The sequence below is a fragment of the Lonchura striata genome, chromosome 1, assembly GCF_046129695.1.
Source record: "Lonchura striata isolate bLonStr1 chromosome 1, bLonStr1.mat, whole genome shotgun sequence".
Classification (NCBI taxonomy): domain Eukaryota; kingdom Metazoa; phylum Chordata; class Aves; order Passeriformes; family Estrildidae; genus Lonchura; species Lonchura striata.
This window is the reverse complement of record NC_134603.1, coordinates 108,077,027-108,097,305: the sequence shown is the minus strand read 5'-3', so window position 1 is coordinate 108,097,305 and position 20,279 is coordinate 108,077,027. Positions and strand designations below refer to the sequence as shown.

Genomic DNA, 20,279 nt, shown 5'->3' with positions numbered 1-20,279 from the left:
GTAGAAAACAAACAGTGCCTATACATTCTTTTACAATATAATTTGACAAAAAGCAAGCATGAAAGGGACAAATCACTCAAATTTGTTTAGAATGTTTTCCCAATGCTTCCCCCTCTGCACCAAGATTTTTAAAAAGAAAATATTTGTAAGGAAGCATGGACATGTGACAATACAGTTTTTGTATGGTCTGAACATTTAAATAGCATATTTTGAAAGTGTTATTAAAGTTACAAGCATTTTAATAATTGTACACTTTTTCCATTGTCATTTAAAGTGAAGCATTCAGTGGAAATGTATTTTAAGAATGTTTTAGTGTAGTAGTTTTGGGCTTACTTCATCAAGAATTTCTTTGTTCCTTTGCAGCAGTTCGGGCAGATCTTTGATCAGCTGATCAACTGTCTGAATTCCCCCCTGCTCAATCACAGACTTAGACTTGTTCAAAATAGACTGAGGAACAGTATCACCAGACACGTCTTCAATAGCAGCAGGAAGATTGAGGGAAGCCAACACTCTGAAAAAGTCAACATGTTAAATAAACAACTTTTATTCTGAAAATAACTCTGTTATCTAAACAAACAGACAATCACACAGTCAATTATAATGGAAATAGAGTGTAATGTATGCTTAGGCTAAAATTTCAAAAATACACCTTACTAAAAATACATTTCAAAGCTCTTAAAAACAGAAATCCTAGCCTTTTAGCACTTACAAAACATGGCAAACATTTTAGGTAGTGACTGGTAGACAAAAGAAGCAACTGCTTTAAGTTACATTGCTTCCTCTCAGATTGGTACAATTATTAAATAATTATTTATTTTAAAGAACTATTTCTTTTTAATAACCATTGGAATAGGAAAAATCTTCTAGATTAATGGTACTGGAACTTTTTCTGTGTAAGTGCTGGACTTCTGAAAAATGAGAAAGGGTGGCAGAAAAATAAATACTACTTGTTTTTAATAAGCTTTCAGATTTAACACCTACAGAAAAGTAGTTCTAAATTCCCCTGTTATAGTTTAAATTTGCCAGCCTACCATACAGTAATGAAAAATCACTACTATAATCTGGATATCTGCAGACTGCAAGGCACCAGGGCTTACAAACCGTGTACAACCTCTCTTGAGAAATTTAAGAAGAAGCCATATTTACCCATTTGCCAGATTTGTGGCTTCTCTCATCTGGGCTATTGACCTGTTTACCAGATCTGCCTTCCTCTGGTTATAAACACTCACAGATTGTTGCACTTGCAATGGAACCATCTTCTCAAAAAGGTCTGCAATTAGAGTAGTATAAATTACACAAGGTGGATTATGAAAGTAAAAGTACAAACATCTTCACAGCTTTTTTGTACGTGTTGTACTGCAGAGACTGGCCTAAACAGTTTAAGATACTTTCCTCCAACTTCCCAAGATGCCTTAAAAACAAAAATCTAATTTTAAAGGCCTTTAGATTTCTGTTTTTAAGGCTGAATTGAGTTTGAAATAATTTAAAGACAATATATTTACACCAATTGTAGAGTTACAAATTAGATTTGCCTTACAGCTTCATTTCTAATTGTTTCAGTAAAGGAAAAATATGAGAAAGTTAAGAGAATTTTTTCACAACTCATCTGTAGAGCCAACAAACTGAAATTTTTCAACTTTATAGGAGACCAGCAACAAGGTTAGTTAGTATTGTATAACTTGGTAGTGTCCCCTGCAAAACTCTTCCTTCTGAAATTAAAAAGATTGGTTTAATATAGAAAATACAATTGCTGAGAAAAACTGTAGAAAGATCTTTAAGAGAAATGTACATTTCAGGCAAGAATATTCAACCTGTGCTTTCTTACACTTATAATCAAGAACAACAACAAACTGGAGAGGGAAAACAGCAGTTTCAAAACCACAGCTGTACCCTTAATAGAATGCAAAAAGTAAATGTTTATTTTGGCACGGCACAAATTAACTTTGTTGACCATGTGTTTCACAAGGTAACAATTACCCTGTGCACTCCGCACACTTTGCTTACCAGTGAATTTCTGACTGAGCGGAACAACAACTGGAGTAGACTTCACAAGACTAGCTTTTCCAATGGACTCCAAATCTTTCAGGTCAGGAACCCGGTCATGGTAAATGAAATCATTGTCTTTTTTAGCAGCTGCAAGTGCACGATTGATTTTGTCAGCCAGATCTTTAACGTTTATATATTCATCATAGCGAGATGCCACTGTTTTCACCAAATCTGCTGCATGCTAAAAAAAATTTTAAATACAGGTTAAAATAATAAATTTTCTTTCTCACTCTCATATATTCTTAAGAAAACAGATGAGCATACAAAAAAGAAGTTTCAAGCTCCATCCTGCACAAAGTTGATAAATGCATAATGGTAACTTTCAAGATGTCAACATGATCATCTCATATGTAAGTCTGTCAAATTTCCTGCATATCAGTAGATTGCCAGTGCACATGGATCTTCACTATCAGTTGAAGCAGCATTTCACATATCTATTTTCTAAAAGATCCAGGGACTTGAAGGAAGTACTTCATTTCAGCCATATTTTTTCTCTGCTGTATTTAAAATATGAGACGACCTTATTCATTACAACATCTAAGTCCCCTTAGAAACCAGATATATGGGGGAAAAAACTATCAAGACAAAAAAGAAAATTGTTTGTACATTTTTAAAAAGTACTCAGATTTAAAGCAGGATATCAGCAAAAGAACTAGGTATGGATCAGGTAGAATTTTAACCTTTGGGAGATTTTTATTAATATAACGTAGGAAAATTTATCAACAAATCTGTCATATTAGCTGTACTTAGATACGAAGCTTATGCAAACACAAAGATTTAGCATGTCAAGCAGTATCAAATTGCTCAAAAATCACTAAAGCACTTCTTTACAAAAGTTAGAGAGGTGCCTTTCATCTTTGCAGCTGATAATAATTCAATTCATGTGATAAGAATCCTGAACAATTTCCGAATACATTTCATTCTTAAGTTATTTGGATTTTAGAACTCCAGCCCAGCTTTCCAGGATTTTAAGTTTTTCTATATTTTTCAGAGAAGAAAGTTACTCACCTGTAACCTCCCAATTTCTTCACCAAATTTCTTCTGTTGTTTTGCCAGGATAGATTGATGATATTCTGCATTGGCCTGCATAATGCAGTGCTTTGCAGCCAGAACAGGAAACACCTCCTGGAAATAAAAATACTGACCAGGGGAAAGTCCAACCACAATAACCACCACAGACAACACGGGATGCAGGAAGAAAAAGGAAGAAGAAAAGGAAATTAGAATCACCCAATTAATGGTTTAGATAGGTTAAAACATTAGAGGTAAATGTCAGATATCATGTGGCTTTGCATGGATTTAATATTTTTTTAATGTGCTGTTGCAAAATTCTTGGTGTTCATTATTTTAAATGAACTATGATTTAAATCCAAGCCATGAAGTCACAACATTTACTTCAAAGGTAAGAAATGCATGCATGTAGTAGAAAGGACAGTTGCAAGAACACACCCAAATACCCCCAGACAAAGCCAAGACAGTGTTTTTAAGAAATGGAGGTGAGTGGAAAGATAGGTCTTCTAGGGCTTTTTTTGTTTGATTGGTTTTTAATTAAACAAACTAATTACACTTAAAACAGCAGCAGGCCTATTAAGAAAGCAACTACAATTATGAAAGAACAAATAAAGAAGACCAGTGACTATTGACATGGAAAGCAACTTAAAAGTCATTTTCAGACTTCATATAAGTGCACTTATCTTTGCAGGAGTACCAATCAAGACATGAAGAAAATATTACACTGCAGCGTACAGTACAGACATGGTCTTAGATCAAGGATTTGGCCTTACTGTTTTATTTCTTAAATCAAGGAGCACTGAAAAACCAGAGTAATGTTTTAACGACCTCAGTATACAAAGACCTGCTTCTTCACATTTCTGCAAATTTGCTGTTCCCCCAGAGATGCAAAATTAACATTTTTTAAAAGAGTAAATTTGGAAGACAAAGCTGTCTGGAAGGCCTTGCAACTGGAGTCCGACGCATCCAATCAACCTTCATGTCACACTCTTAAACATGTAACTGTTCTCAGAGCTGGTGTTAACCTTATGTTAACCTTATGTTCTTTCAAATAATCTCACTTGACAGGTTACTTTGCAACTGGAACAAGAAGCAGATCTACAGCTTAGAAAGGTACAAAACAACAAAAGATAAAGCAATGGCTTTATTATAGCTCACTGCCTGTCAAAAATCATCATGAACAACGTAACACCTATGTGAGAAACATTCAAGGAACTTAAGAAAGATCTTTCCATCTCTTCCAAAACCAACAGCTTTCAAATCACCAGTCAAGATTAAATTGTGATATTTTAAAAGTATCAAGATTGCTTTGGGGTAGTGCAAGAGAAGGCAGGCAGAAGACACATGCCAATTTCCAGTCATGTTTTTAACTAATAGGTGAGTGAACAGTACCTCTGTATTCATGCTGTACTCAACATGAGAGCAAATTTCACACTAAGACTAAGAAGCCAATTAAGCCCAAATAGAAAGTGTTAGTTTGAAAACAGATTTAGTAAGGCATTAAGTTCTAAGAATGCATGCCTAAATAACACCATAACCACTTCAACTTCACTTTAATGAAATCCATTACAAATAAATGCTACTAAGATCATGTAGTAAGATCTTACTTATTAAAAAAAAAATCCCACACTTTTGCCCTCTTAATTCTTCACTGTTTTTCAAATTATAGGTTCATTTCCCTTAAAAGCAGCAATATGTCAACTTGGGAATATATATTGTGTCTTTTATTAAGTACATCGTAAACAATAACAGTTTTTCACAATAACAACATATCCCACATTATTTCCATGGGTTACTAACCTTAGGCAAAGTATCTTTATACTGACACTGTTTGTAAGCATCACCATAGTAATCTGCAGCTTGATTTGCTAGTTTAGCTATGATACCGTCTTTCATTTTATCTGTAGGGAGAAGGAGAAAAAATAACGAACAATTAAGAAAATCATCAATTTTTACAACTGAATAGGTGATTGTTTCATCTTCAAACAGCAATAACTGCATTTTAAGTGTACAGCTTTACTTTACATCTCAAAGGTGGGATCCCATTCTTCCCTCTTGACATCCAGCAGCAGCTTCCAGAATTTCTACTTCAATTATGAAACCAAAGGTTCAGTCAGTTGTACAAGAAATCTTTTGGCAGCTGCAAGCATTATGCAGGATTAAGAGTGATGCTTTACCTCAAACCAATGGCAAGCTGCCAATAAAAGCCACAACAGTCCCACTCATAACTCTGGCAGCTTGCTCCCAGCCCTTCCTTGTGCCAGCACAAACACTTGTGCAGGCACAGTCGAAGAATTTAGCTGAAATCTAGTTAGCAAAATACGTTTTATTTTTCAGCAAGATCTGCTCCTAACCTAGTTCCAGTTCTGAAAAACTGCAATAGAGGAGAAGGGACTGGTCATTTCCATTGCAGTCTACACCACTGTCAGCTTACAGCAAATACAGAAAAACCACTCCTAGACATAAATAACCACAGCTCCTAAAGTCATATCCACTACTTCCTATCAGTACATGTGCCTATCTGTAGTGGCATCCCCTGCCTCACATCCTCATCCTGCTCCTAAAGCCAAAACTGCTAGAATGGGAACATTCTGCAACTCTCCCTTTATAAAAGAGATATGCACTACTGGTAATGCAGGCTGGAGGTTATCTTCTTTTATAAAGGAGATAAAGATAACCTCCACCCTACAATGCCAATTCAGCCTTCCAAGAGAAGGCAGGCAATCAATACAAACACTGGCTGCCACTCTAAATACCTATCCTTAGAAACCAGCATCCCCTGACTCCAGTGACCCTTAGGTAGTTACATACTGATAAGCATGACTGTTGACTATGGGGAGATTAGGAATTCTGCAGAGTATGTTTATCTGCCAAAATTCAATCAAAAGAATTCCCAAGTGGTCTCCTCATACCAGCATATTCACACATCTATCTACAACATTTCAGACATGAGCTGTGATATACTATATTCAGCTTCTATGAGGCAAACATGTTTAAGGTATGCCAGGAAGATCTTTTCACTGTGGAACAGGATTTAGAAGACAAACTGGGAGAAAGTAGCTTATGAAATATAGCACCTTTCTTCTTTGCTAGAATGTTCCTGTCTGGTGCAGTACATATTTAATAAAACCAAACCACACAAAAAACCTACATAACTTTTCTTTCTAGCCCCACCAAATGTCCAGAAGTTCCACTTCCCTATATAATGGTCCTATAGTTGGACCATTAAGAAAGGAAAAAATACTGGCATATTAATTACATTTCCATTAACAAAAAAAAATGTTACAGGAGCTCATTTGTCCATGCAGACAACTCAGAACATAGCTTTCACCATCAGCAGCTTTAGTGTTTACCCAGCTATCTTTAAAATATTGCAGCTACAAATGTAAGCCTTGATTCAGAACAGCAAGCATGTTCAGACTTAAAGACACTTAAAGAAAACATTAGGAAAGGCTCAGAAATTAAAATAACTGGTCTGTAGTTATGTAATCAAGTTAATTATGACTGACCAATTTGGCTTTTGCCAAACACTTCTGCTTTTTCAACTTCTAAATAAACTCAGTTCTATCAGAAATACCACTGTAGCTGGTGAGCTGATAAATGGATTATCTCACATGACACAAAGCCCAGAAAATTCCAAGTAAGGTAAACAGTCAATGCAGCAAGAAGCTTAATTTCTGTTTTGAGATCTAACTTTGAAGGATTTGCGCCTGAAAAATAGGTTTTTGAAGTTAATAATGTTAAACATGATTCTTCACAAAATGTCTTTCCCCCCAGAGAAAAAACCTAAATCCAGCAAAATCTACAGCCTTCATAATCAGATGATTATTAACCTTATGATCTTTAAAATATTGTCAGACTTGTGTTCTTAGGACAAAATCACAAATCACAAAAATCTTCAAGTCACTGTGCACACCTGGGGTTTGGATTAGCCTTGTTTTGTCTTTTTCATGTTTTGGAAAAGAAGAAATTGAGATGCTAACAATCTATTTGTCACACAAAATGAGGGAAGCATCTGCTCCACCTGAAGGAAACATTTTGGGCATTTATTGTACAAATTTATTTCAAAGCAATGTCTGAACAGCTAGAGACTAAAATACTATTGCCAGCATGATAAAGAACAAAGATAATTTATCAGCTGGCTGAAGGATGACAGTTTCTCATTGAGATTCTCTTAAAGGCAAAAAGGCTACAATAGTTTTCAGGTATCTTCCCTATGAAGACAAGAAACATCACAGTTCAGATAAAACCCACGTCTTCCTTCAAAGTATTCCAAATTATGTCAGGAGAGAGAGCAATTTGTGAGCAATCACATTTAACCTCTATGTCCTCAGTTCTACTTTTAAGAATCTGTAACTTCTAGATGAACAACTTTTTCTGAACAAAGAGAGAAGAGGAGTAAGAAATTTTGTATCAAAGATAGAACCATTCCATGGAAAATTTTTTTGAAGCCTAAATTCTCTAACAGTTGTATTACGATAGCTAGACTTTGAATGTGTATCAACCCTTAACACCCAGGGAAATAAGTTTTTGTTCTACCTGCAGAATTTCCCTTTCCAAGATCAAAAGGATCTTTTAACAGAGTTTCTCTGTTAAAAGCAGGAGCAACAAACAGAATTTGTTTCCCTTCAACTCTTATAAAATGTCCTTTGTTTCTACCACAGTCATTTCTTTCTAAATTCTCGTGAAATCACTCCCTAGACAGAGGAGTAGGGGAGTACTTGCAAAAACCCTTATGCATCATTTTTAGTACTCTCAGTTATTTCAGAGGGTCTCTTATGTTCAAGGGGGGAAAGGAAAAAATATATTTCAGTAATATTATTTGTAAAGATGAAGACTAATGGTTTTGGACATAAAAAAGCAGGTAGGAGAGCTGCACTGTCAGGTGAACTTTAGACAAATTCTTAAGGTACATCTGTATTTTGTGTTTAGTGACCTGCAAGGAGCATAGGGAGGATCAGAAAAGGCAAATATAAAAACCTCTGAAACACCTTGACAAGCTCTTAGAAACTTAAAACACTTCTATGTTTCTGGGGAAGTTGTAACATGCACTTAAATATACAAGCCAAAAACTAAAATATACCTCTTGTTGCTTTCAAAAAAAAGACTTCTTGGGCTTGAGCCAGCATAATAAGACTGAGAGTCCCAACTGTGTCTGGAGAGATGTCCACTGTAGGTTCTCGATTCAAGGCTGACAAAACTGTGTCTTTAATGTGTTGAAAAGCACCACTAGCAAACTAAGTAGAACAAAATAATATATTATCATCCATTCTTTCTGTATACATTTTCTCATCAACAAATATAATACATATAAATTTTTTTTTTAAAGTTTCTTTGGTGTATGGTCTCCCATTTATTGTTTAGCCACTAAAAACAACTCCTTGTGACCTCTTGTAGCCACTTACAATGAGACCCTTATCATGACAGACTATAAATAATGGCATATTGGTTACACCTAACAGCCTAAGATTTTAATGCATTCCAGAAAGACATAAAAGATTATTACTTTTGTGAAAACTAAAATGTATACTAGCTAAAACTATTAAATCTTAAGCTGAAGGTTTAGTTACCAACCCACTTGAAGGAAAGAGTAGAGAACTGTAAAGCATTATGTCCTCCAAATCTGATAAACAAATATGACACAAGACCAGGTACACAGCCAATCCATATTTGCAATTAAGAGCAGGAAAATATGTACATATATATATTTTACATATGTATATAGTTTTAAGGTTGAGAGAAACTTGCTGGATGTTTTAACAATACAAATTCCGAATTCATAAGCAGAAGCAGGGAGCCTCTGTACCTGATAGTGCTTAGCTGCAGCTTTTAGTCCTTCATCATTATCCAGATTCTGTTCTGCTGCTATTTGGCTTGCCAATGCTCCACAGTTGAACAAAACACAGGTCTTCTCATATCCCAAACTTGCCAGAGCTGCAGGCAAGACAGACAGTTAGCCAAACTGTTAAGAAAATAAACTTCAGTTCTCTAGCATCCTACAGATAAGGCCAACACAAGTATTATCAGTAAAGGTACCAACAGTTTCAAGCAAAAACAAAATCCCAATCTTACTGAACTTTTCTAGCTGAAGTCATCTTCAATCTGAAGGTTTTACAAAGTCTAATTTAGTACTACCACAAAATGTTTCCATGTGAGCAACTACAGAAAGCTACAGAAAGCAACACAAAGCATTAAAGCAGCAGCATGAAAACATATACAAAATAATTTCAAAGTCTTTCTAACTTAGAGTGCAGCTTTTTGGTTCTTAAAGCATTACTGAGTGGTCATCTGAAATATGAACTTCCACACATTAATCCCTTTGCAATAACTGACCAATTACGAAGACATTCACATGTTCTATTTTCTATCTATTGAAATGCAGGGCATTTTTCACTTTTAAAGCTACTGTTTCAGGCTGAAAAAGCTGAAAAATGTCTTCTTTATAGATGTTCTGAAACAGTTCAGGATTTACTTAGTTAAAGCTTGATCTCACTAGGCAGCAGTATAGACTGCCCAGAAGTGACTCCTGCAGTACTTCATAGGCCCAGAGGATGGAGCCCACACTTCTAGAACTAGAAACACCTGAACAGGAACCATTTTGAATATTAATTGCTTTCAAAAGTTAGCTGTCCTACACAAGTGCTTGAAAAGAAACATATACTGTAGATATTATTACCTATCAGTGTCAAAAAGTACCTAGACAGTCCTCTTGGAGAATACAGGAGTGACAACTAGTGAATTTTCAATTTCATAAACCCAGGTACAGTTATCCTTAAAACATGAAGGTACTCAAGATGTACATTTGTTTCACTTCGCTGACATCCAGCCTCCTTAAACAGCTACATATTTATCTAACACACCTCTGAAGCTTCTATTAGTGCTCACTAATCTGCACCAAGTTTTCAACAAGCAAGCAAACCTAAATCTGACATGGCGTTTTTCCCACTTGTTTCCAAATGAGTTACACTGTCAGTCACTATTTTACCTAGATAATCTCCCTTCTTCAAGTTTATTTTCCAGAATTTTTCCAATAATAAGGTCTTGAACGCAGACAAAAGTTGTTTAGACTTGGAAAACACTAAAACTCCGGACAGAAAATATGGTTTGAAAGTTTCTGAAGTGCAGAATTACTTTATACTCTGGACCACACCTCAAGTGTGATTTACTATAGCAATGCAAATTTTCCTCATCTGTTTACAGCACTACCTATTAACTTATCGTCAATGTATTTCAGATTACGTGTTATGCTGTGAACTCAGTCACTTTTCAAGCAGTCACAGTATCTGTCAGCTACCACTGTGATACAGACTTGGGATCCAGGGGAAGGTAGGAAGCAAACAGTTCAGCACCACAGCAAGAGCCAGAACTGTCAAGATGCATCCCTTCATCTAGTTGCCACAGACATCTTACGAGTTTTACACTGAACTTCTATCTGGAAACTCCTCTAAGAAGTCAAGAGAAAGTATGCTTCTTTAATTACTGATAGCTTTGCTTTACACTGAGAAACCTCACCACCAATTCCAATCTCGTTTTGTTAATTTCTTTCCACCAAGATCTGCTTTAAAGTTTCAAAATTACCCTTATCCCATTGATTGTTAACTGAGCATTATTAACATCTCGGTTAAAAACTTCTTTGATATTTGACATAGAATGCTTCATAAATCTCTGGCCAGATTATTTAGACTAGTATATAATTTACCTGCAGACAAGCAAGCTTCCTCAAGCTGCAATAACATAACATTTATTCAAATTACTACGGTAATCATCATTGTTATGGTTACTGATTTTTTTCTCACAATATTACAGGTCTCTAGTGATTCACAGACTACCTTTACATCATACTAAACATTCTAAACTTTACAAAGGAACAGACTCAATCCTCATTAAATGTTAGGCCCAAAGAAGACGGAACATGCCAAATCCTGCGAAAAAGAACCAAAGCATTTTCAGGAAGGCTTCCAATTATCCAGGACTTCTTAGAATAGTTGGAACAGAAAGCAAGGATCACCAGATTAAGCATAGGTATATTGTTACAGAAATAGTTCACACGAGCACAACTGTTAGCATGTGTATTCAGAACATAGAAAACTGTAAAGACTTCCAGTAGTTGCTAAAAGAAAGCTGTATAAAGCAGGCAAAAACTTTAATAAAAATAAAACCAGAGTGAAGTTCAAGCATCTTTTTCAGGCTTTGGAACTTCAAAATTGCAATGGTCATCTTGCAATGCTGAACATGACGAACACTTAGGTATAAACAGAAATACTAAAGAATGATGACACACAACTGAACTGCTCCTCACTTATTCAAAGGATTTAGTCTTACTTCTCTATTGGCAAGTGTTCCAGATCCATTTCATGACCCTGAATTTGTGTGCAGAATTATCCTTCTATGACTAAACAGACCAGACTCAAACTCATTATATTCATGGGAAAAAATACAATTTTTTTCTTTCCAAGTGTTTAAATCTGTATGAAAATATTTCAAAAAGAAGTGATAGAAGAGTAATTTTGGAGCACAGGCAAGTAATACTACTCTCCTGAAAATGTGGTATCAAGACTAGGTTACTGAAGCCAGTTTCCATCACTCCCTTTCTGGAGCGGACTCACTCACTCATAAGCACTTTCACCTTACTCATTTAGAACAGGAAGAGCTGCATTACCCAAAATCTACTGAATCTTAATGTTAACATGAGCAACTGGAGTTGTTCCCAGAAAACATCTGAGAAACGGATAGTACAACTACTATCAGACTCCACATCTATTTGTGCCTCTGGAAATGTAATATAAAATCTCAATTTTGTAAAAATTCTTTGCATGGTGCTTATTTGTTCATTAGCAATCTTGAAGTGATTAATCTGTTACCAATACAGTTCAATTTATTTGAAAGCTACATTGAGAATGCTAGAAAGACATTCATTTGACTACATAAAAATATTCTCAAAGTATAGTATTATTAATACTTGTTTTTTTGGTACATTCACATACCCAACTTGGCAGATCCTCCAAAAAGTGATCCTTTATCAAAAGCATCTTTCCACGTAAATGTTACACAAACCTGAAAGTGGTGAAAAACAAAGATCTTTACCTCTAAAATCAAATATAATCTTCAAATACCCCAAATCTATGTATTTAGCCCTTATATTCTAATTGCATAAAACCTTTTATTTACTTCTTGGAACAATACAAACATTCAGGAAGTTTCAGGAAATCAACAAGAATTATTCAAAACAAAATTATGCTACATTTTTCCCTTCCTGTTAATTTGCTCAAAACATTTAAAGTAAACAAAACAGAAATTGTCAGAATCATTTTTCAGCTCTGTTCATATTCTGAGCAACAAATAAATTTGTTTATGAACAAGATACTCCTCTCCCCATAAGTCTGATGGGTCCATATAATCACAGTTTAAGGAAATCACCCCACCAGGCAGTTTTCAGTGTGCCAAATTACCCATGTATTTGGATCTGTTGTGCAATACCAAAATCCACTCATTATTATGAGTGAATTCAATAGCGGCATTATCAGGAAATGCCCTCAGGAAAGAGAATGGAAGTAGAAACAGTGTGTTTTATTTATACTTCCAGCATATACTTCAGAGCAATGCAAATATTTCATTGAATCTGCTTTCACATTCCACAATTCAATTCCTTATTCAAGTAATTGTAGGAAACTGGTATCAAACCAGAAAAGATAGCAAACTTCCTCAGTTCAAAGTGCTTGGGAAAAATCTCTTCAGAAAGGGCAACAGTACTACTAGATGGTGTATTTTTCTCTAGCAGTAGTGCTAGTGCAGGATTGCTGCATTGCTGCTTCCACTGACTACTTCTCCCTTTAGGTGGAACAGTTTACAGACATGCAGATATTGCTGTCCAAGTTTTCCAGTTTTCCTTGTCTCAAGGTTTGTAGATTACCATAGCAAAGGATTTGCTCACTGAAAACTAATATGCAATCAAATGTAGCTACATGCAAAACTCACGTCAAAGTTAGAAGTATGTTAACATTACTTATAACCTGTAAGACTGAAAGAAATTTCTCCTTTTAATCATAATATTACCATTTATGTATGCTTTGTTGCTTTGATAAAGAAATACAATTTCTGTTATATTTGTAAACACACTGAAGGAAAACCTATACCTTTCTCCAATAAAATACAGATCTTTTCCAGTTTCCACCTGAAGAAGCCTTCAGTAGGGAGAAGTTCAGCTGAATTTCTCTCTAGAGACATGATTCTAAAGAAATATGTCAAGAAAAAAACCCCAAACTCTAATGAACACCATACCTATATAAAAACTATGTCATGTAGAAGCAGGAATCAGTGATAAGCTCTTAAATGGATTATTCTGTTGTGAAGGAAACATCTCTCCTGCTTCAAAATACAAAGATCATATTCCATCTACTTCTATAAGTTTTCCCACAGAAAATACAAATTTAAAATCCTTTAGAACATAGCATGAAATAGACTTCTTGGAAAGCAGAGACTTGAAGAGCCCAACCCTTTCTACCCTAGACCACAGGGATCGCCTAGCCAAAGCCAAAATGTTTCTCTATCTGCAAAACAAAGGCAATTATGGCCACTAGAGGTGAAGTTTCAGCATAGACTGTATGTGAGCATTGACTAGAAAATAAACAGAGATTAGGAAAATAAGGCTCAGAGAGATTAGCTGTCTTGTTCAATAAAAATACTCATTAGAGGATTAGGTACAGGCTTGGGAGTCACACATCATAGGTGCCATAATTCAGTAACTGGTTTGGTAGTCTTCTTACCTGATTTTCAGAGAATGGAAACTTTGGTTCAATTGAACACAGCTGATCATAGTATCTAAATGAAAAAAAAAAAAAAAAAAAAAAAGGAACACACAGCTATTAGATAAATGAAACTAATATTTTTGGTTTTTAAATTGGTATATAAGATAGGGAGAAGGGCACAAAAATCCTACACACAAGTAAGTTAAGCTCATTTGTAGAAATGGAGGATTTGCAGGATGGACAATTTCTGTCTAAACGTATTTTTTTCAGCAGAGGAACAAGTTCAGCAGGAGGTAGTTTTTCACAGATAACATGGGAGCCCTGTCTCAGTCAGAAGTGAAACAGTATCACAGACAAAACTCATCCAGATATCACTACCTGATGGATGGTAGATTAGAAAATAGTATCATGCAAAGGAATCCCCGTATATACATACAGGCAGAGAACAAGTACATTAAGTCATGCTGCAAAAGTAAATTAAGTATAGCATTTAACATAATATTAACATGCAACACTGTACTCTCCTTATCTTACCATTATAACCCAATTTCAATGTATTTGAACTAAATGCCATTTGCCTCTGCCAGTACCAGCTGGAGAGACCAATCATTGATAAAATTCTTCAGTTGTAAACTTAATTTTCATTGGAATATATTCTCGTAGTCACAGTGAATTAAACCCACAGTTTCTCCGTGCCAGTATTTTGTCTAGTCACAGTGGAAGATGCTTAGGAAAGGATACCAGAAAGATAATATACTAAGTATAGCACAGTCCCTCACACAATCTACCCAGGCTACAGTAAGGAATTCCAAGTTTTCCTGACTGGTGCCCTACACCTGTACCATTTGTTAAACATGACAGGCTGAATGCAGAACATGAAACCCTTAAGTTGCTAAGAATACATAACATGTGAAGCTTATTTCCTATACTCTTCCTGCAGCATGGCCATACAGCTATATGCTCAACAATATATTGGTCAAATTGTTTTATAAAAAAATTATATTCCCAATATACAAAACACCTTGCAGTAATGGTTCCCACAGTCTGTGAAACAGGACTAACGTTGTTCCCAGCTCCTTTCACTATTAAATACTGATCACAACAGATACAGCCATGAGATGCATGTACAAGACCTGTGTTGTACAGGCAATAAACGTTTGTTTAAAAACTCAAGAAAAATTTTCAAAATTCATATACAGTAAAAACAGTGATAGTGTATTCTTCAATTAATTGTATTTGCCAAAGTATATCAGACTACAGGTTTCTGACTTCAAATGAGCCACTGCAATTTAAGACACTGCAATTTAAGACACAATATACCAAGACACATATACCAATATGTCAAAAGCTACAATAATCTGCAACAGCAACAGGACTTCCACCAATAACTGAACTGAAAGAAACTGCTTGTAAGGCTAAAAAAAAAAAAATACGCAAATATTTACTGCGATAGCAATTTTATCAAGATTAAACAACTTACCAACTTTGTGAAAGGTATAGTTAAAAATAATAACTAGTAATCCTGAAGATTACTGCAACCTGTGTATTTAAATATACTTCCTCCATTGTCTTAGTCTGGTCTCAACACACTTAACACAGTATCACAAGGAAAAGGAGACTTTGCATGCTGTCTTCTCTAGACTCAATTCAATTTGTTAACCAAAAGCCACCGCTAAAACCAAGCTGTCTTCTCACATTCCACGATTACGCTGTCCTCATCTGCCATGAGGATGGAGTAAAGGAGCAAAGCTTGTCAAACGTCCTTGTGAAGCTGGGTGTGCCCAAGCCTTGGCTCCCTGCAGACAGACCATTCTTTGTGTCAACATAACCACAGACAAAATAAGCCAGAGAGGTGCATACTCCTCCTAAAAAGGGCTTTTTGTTTGGTTGGTTTTAAACAAGTTCAGAATTTATGTCACTGTTTTCTTTACTATTTTAAGCATGTGATGTTATTCCTTCTTATTAGAGAACTTGAAAATCTACTCAAAATTTAAGAGCTCTTTAAAACTCTGCAGACAAAAAAAAAAAACATCCCAGAACATAAGCACGTAAAGTTTTTTAGTTTTATAAATATTAAGGGTATAAATATAACAGTATGCATAAAACTAAATGTATAAAAATGGTAAATGAAGATGTTAACCACAGAACAGCGCAAAACCATCAGTAAAAAAACAAAGTAACTACAGAGGGAAAAGAAGCCACAATGGATGCACAAGCCAATTACATACAAAAGATGACACTAAATATAAATGTGTAATTTAAAACTAAATTTACAGTAATTTAAACTATCCAGATACAGATACAGAGCACAACACAGAAGTTTCATGTTTGGCTGTGCCAGTGAGGAACAACTGCAGCAGAGAAAGGAGAGGCACATGTCAGCAACACAGATCTAGTGCTCAAAATACAGCAATCTCTCATCAAAACTGGCATTATACACTCCTAAAGCTAGTAGAAAACAGCCATCAAATGAGTATGAAGTCAAGGTTTAAATTAGAATTTAACTAAAATATATGTGCTGCATTAAACTCAAATACTGTGCCTCCTCCAAAGAATCAGAAAGAAAAATCTCCTTCAAAAGAACATCAGAAAGACCTGTCTTTGCTCTTAAGATAAGAACCAGAGTCCTGAACTCACAGCTGTAAAGCAAAACTGCAACTTTCAGTCCTAAGGGAATTTGAATATTCAAAATAAAACCATGCACTCCTCCCACCCCCCTTCTTTTCCCTGACTTTCTTTTTTTAAAACAACTGCAGGAGTTGCTAGCAAAATTAAACTTGCACCAGTATTCCTTGTCTCCAGAAAAAGGAAATCAAATCCAGACTATCTTTAATACTGGAGGAAGCAAGGAATCCCTTGAAGCTATAATTATACTCAGAAATGAAAAAAGGCAAAACACCACTAAATCAAATCTGCTATGACAGAATTTAAGCGGAAACATCTGTACCAAGCTCACCTACATCACCTTCAGAGCACTCAGATTCTCACAAAACAAAGAAAGCTTGGAAGCAGGCTGAGGTCTTTCCCAGTTACCCAGTGAAAAGGGGCATGCATGGTCTATTCTCAAATGCTTCACCAAGAGAAGCATTTGCAATCAGCAGCTGAACAGCAGCACACCACACGCTTTCAAACTTTATTGGTCAATGCTTGTCTAGGAAATGTGGCTGTTAATTTCTTCCATAAAACACAAAAAAGGAGACTGCAGTAACTATTCATCAAAATAAGGCTTCTAGAAATTACAAAAACATGGATAAATCCTAGATTAGTTGGCAGAAGACTAAGCCCTCATTTCTTAACAGTTAAATGGTCTACAATGCTCTACTAGGTATTACGGTCTATAAAAAGCCACAAGGAAGTAAAACTATGTAGTAGTAGCCACGTTCTAATTAGTTCCTCTAATCTTACTTCATCAACAAAGTTTTAAACTCCAACTTCAATGAAATGAAACATTAAGACGGAATATTGCTCTTAAATACAGGAAAACACTCTAAGTTGGAGAGGTAAGGAGATTTTCAGAGGAAACACGAGTCATTTAGGCACTTGTGTATCTCAGCTTCAAACTTCTGGATGTGCAGACAGTTTAAAATAACTGTGCCTTACAGAATAATTAAGAGAATGCATGTCAGAATACTCTTACAGAATAAGAGCAAAATAATTTTCTAGCAACTGTAACAAATATAAATGGTCAGACATGGACCAAACATTCATAACTTGTTAGAAATAAGTGAAAACATACATCTGATTGTTTTATCTTCTCTTATTAACTTACAGTTAATTCAGACTTCATCTTATCTCACTTCCAATTTAAAAGAAACAAATATCCCCAAGCAATACAATTAAAAATGCAAATGTTTTAAGAGAGGAACTTCACGGGAGGGATATAATTTCGTGCTTACATCAGTTCAGAGCTACATTCAATAGCTTCAGTCTACTTCAACAGCATCTGGGTCAGCTAAATTCATCTGCTGATAACTGATCATCAGCAGACAGAACAGATTACTGCACATGGAATTAACTCAAAGCTGGCAATTATGCAATTTTAAGTGGTTTCCCTTGATTATTCAGAGGGAAAATCTCAGGTGAAGTTGCATACTAGGGATAATCCGCTGGCTGTATAAGAGGGAGGCCCTGCTCAGCCTCTTGGCTTTTTGAAACACTACTTTTATTTATTTTTGCACCATCTCTGATATCTCTGATATCATATCTGATATAATCTGATATCTCTGATATCACATCTGACCCTCCACTGAACTCATTCAAATTGCTCAGAATGCCATGCATACATTCTGCCTTCCAGAACAGATGTAAGGATCAGAATTGAAAAGTGGGCTGCCTTCTTTTTGTGATGCAGAGAAAGTGTTAGGGTGAAGTTGCACAATGTGGCTGGGCCAAACAGGGATTTCAGATAGAGACTAACAACAAACCTGACTGGCACCTTCAGAAAAGGAAGCTCAATTCCAGCATTCAAGGGAACATAATAGTATGCTTTTCAATTTGGCTAGCAAAGTCCCTCTTCCAGTTCACAGATGCTCACAATTTCTCTGACCTTCAAAGGCATAAACACAAGTACCTTCAAAAGCATACACAGCAGTAGACAGAAATAGAACAGGGAACTACATAGCTACTGTAAAACACTATCAGCATAGTCAGAGCTTTTACATCCCAAATAGCCATGTGAAGGGTTGACAATCATCATTAACTTATTTCACAAAATTCGCCTTCTTTTTGGCAAGGCACTTGTTAAGTGGGTTTTGAATGTCTCCAGAAATGGAGACTGCACATCCTCCCTGGACAACCATGCTCTGTCATCTTCAACTTAAACAACTTCTTCCTCATGCTGAGGTACAACTTTCTGTGTTTTAACTTATAGCCATTGCTCCTCATCCTGTCACTGGGCACCACTGTGAAGGGACCTGCACCATCCTCTTAAAACTCGCCCCTGAGGTATTTATCTGCACTAATACAATCCTTTCCAGTCTTCTCCAGATTAAATAGGCCCAGCTCCTCCTAAGAGAGATACTCCAGAGACCTATCATCTTTGTGGTCCTCCCCTAGACCCTCTCCAGTAGCTCCTCCTCTTTCTCCTCAACAGTGCAATCCCTAAGTGTTTTAGTGAGATAGGACAATAGAGCTATTAGTCCTAATGCAAGCTTTATGCACTTCAGCAGGCAAAAGGCACAGATTAATATTTTGCTCATCTAACCTATAGTAACTCCAGCACTACAGAGACTCCGTTAAACTTTCTGATAACAAACTGTGTTAAGCAGAAAAAAAGAAAGGACGTGACTCTGTAAATACATTAAGACTGTTTCTGCTAAACATAGAAAACTAAAGGAAATCACACTGGTAACAAAATGCAAAAACAAATCCACACACAACTGAACAGGAAGTGAAAAGAAAGCTGCAATAGCAAAAGGTAACACTAAAGAGAAAGAAACACCAACCCTCTATGAGCCTCTATCAACCAAAAACAATAGGTACAAATTGGAAAGGGGGAAATTTACATTTAAAGAAACTTCTTACTGTGAGAGGGGTGAGGCACTGGCACAGGGACTTCTCCAGGGTTGGGGCATCCACAACCCTGACATTGTTCAAGACCAAGCTGGATAGAAGGCCTTGAGCAACCTAGTCCAGGGGGACGTGTCCCTGCCCATGGCGGGGGTTCGCGGGGTTGGGACTAGATGATTTTTAAGCCTTCTTCCAAGTCCTTAACGTTCGCTGGTTTTTACAATTTCTACCTACATCTAAGAGCTGCTGGCACGACACAAACACTGGGAAGGGGATGTTGATGGGGACAAGGCCTCCCCGTCCCTGTGCTGCCATCATGCGACACCCCACGACACCCAGGCGGCGCAGCGAGGGCCAGGGACCCCGGGATGCTGCAGGACAGCGGAGCGCCTGCATCCCACAGGCCGCTGGAGCCGGCCCGGCAGCCCCGGCCGCTTCCTCCCGGCAGCAAGGCCGCCCACACCTGGGCCCGCCCACACCTGACTCCGGCTCCGCCACGCCCGGGGCCCGGAGCTGCCGCCGGGGCCCCGCGGGGAATCAGGGCCGGGGGAGATGATGGGGCTGGCGGCCCCTACCTGAGGAGCGTCTCCAGCGCGCTCTCGTGCTTGTCGAGCGGGCGGCCGAGCGCGCTCTTGCGGAGCCTGCTGAGCTCCTCGGCGGCGCGGCAGTGCTCGGCCTGCGCCTCGGCGCCCGGGTAGCTCTGCTGAATGAACTTGCACAGCGGCTTGGCCAGGTCCACCTCCGTAGCCTTCTTCAGCTGCACTGAGATGAAGTTCGTCATGGCCGACGCCGGGAGGGCAGAGCCGCCGCCGCTCCCCGCCGCAGCCTCGGGCTCCCCTTCCCGGTCCGCCGCCGCCGCGCTTCCGGGAGCGCCGCGCACGCGCACGCGCGCGCCCGGCCCCGCCTCTCCGCCCCCGGAGCGCCCCGGGCGGCGCCGCTCCTGAGGGGGGCGCGTGGTGACCCGCGGAA

The 20,279-nt window shown here is 37.4% G+C and overlaps 1 protein-coding gene across 2 annotated transcripts in view; it reads right to left on the bottom strand.

The window, feature by feature from the left end:
- The window catches only part of PDCD6IP (programmed cell death 6 interacting protein), a 30,398-nt gene extending 10,215 nt beyond the window's left edge, over positions 1 to 20,183 (bottom strand). Inside the window, exons 1-10 of one of the 2 annotated variants that reach the window (XM_021553328.2) lie at positions 19,886 to 20,183; positions 13,821 to 13,875; positions 12,042 to 12,111; positions 8,864 to 8,991; positions 8,141 to 8,294; positions 4,858 to 4,958; positions 3,055 to 3,186; positions 2,005 to 2,227; positions 1,147 to 1,270; positions 334 to 511 (exon numbers count right to left, since the gene is read on the bottom strand). In XM_021553328.2, the coding sequence (XP_021409003.2) occupies positions 334 to 511; positions 1,147 to 1,270; positions 2,005 to 2,227; positions 3,055 to 3,186; positions 4,858 to 4,958; positions 8,141 to 8,294; positions 8,864 to 8,991; positions 12,042 to 12,111; positions 13,821 to 13,875; positions 19,886 to 20,091 (1,371 nt within the window). In that variant the 5' untranslated portion in view covers positions 20,092 to 20,183. The remainder of the gene's footprint in view (positions 1 to 333; positions 512 to 1,146; positions 1,271 to 2,004; positions 2,228 to 3,054; positions 3,187 to 4,857; positions 4,959 to 8,140; positions 8,295 to 8,863; positions 8,992 to 12,041; positions 12,112 to 13,820; positions 13,876 to 19,885) is intronic. The other variant, XM_021553329.2, reaches the window with a different exon arrangement.
- Between the last annotated feature and the right edge of the window lie 96 nt (positions 20,184 to 20,279).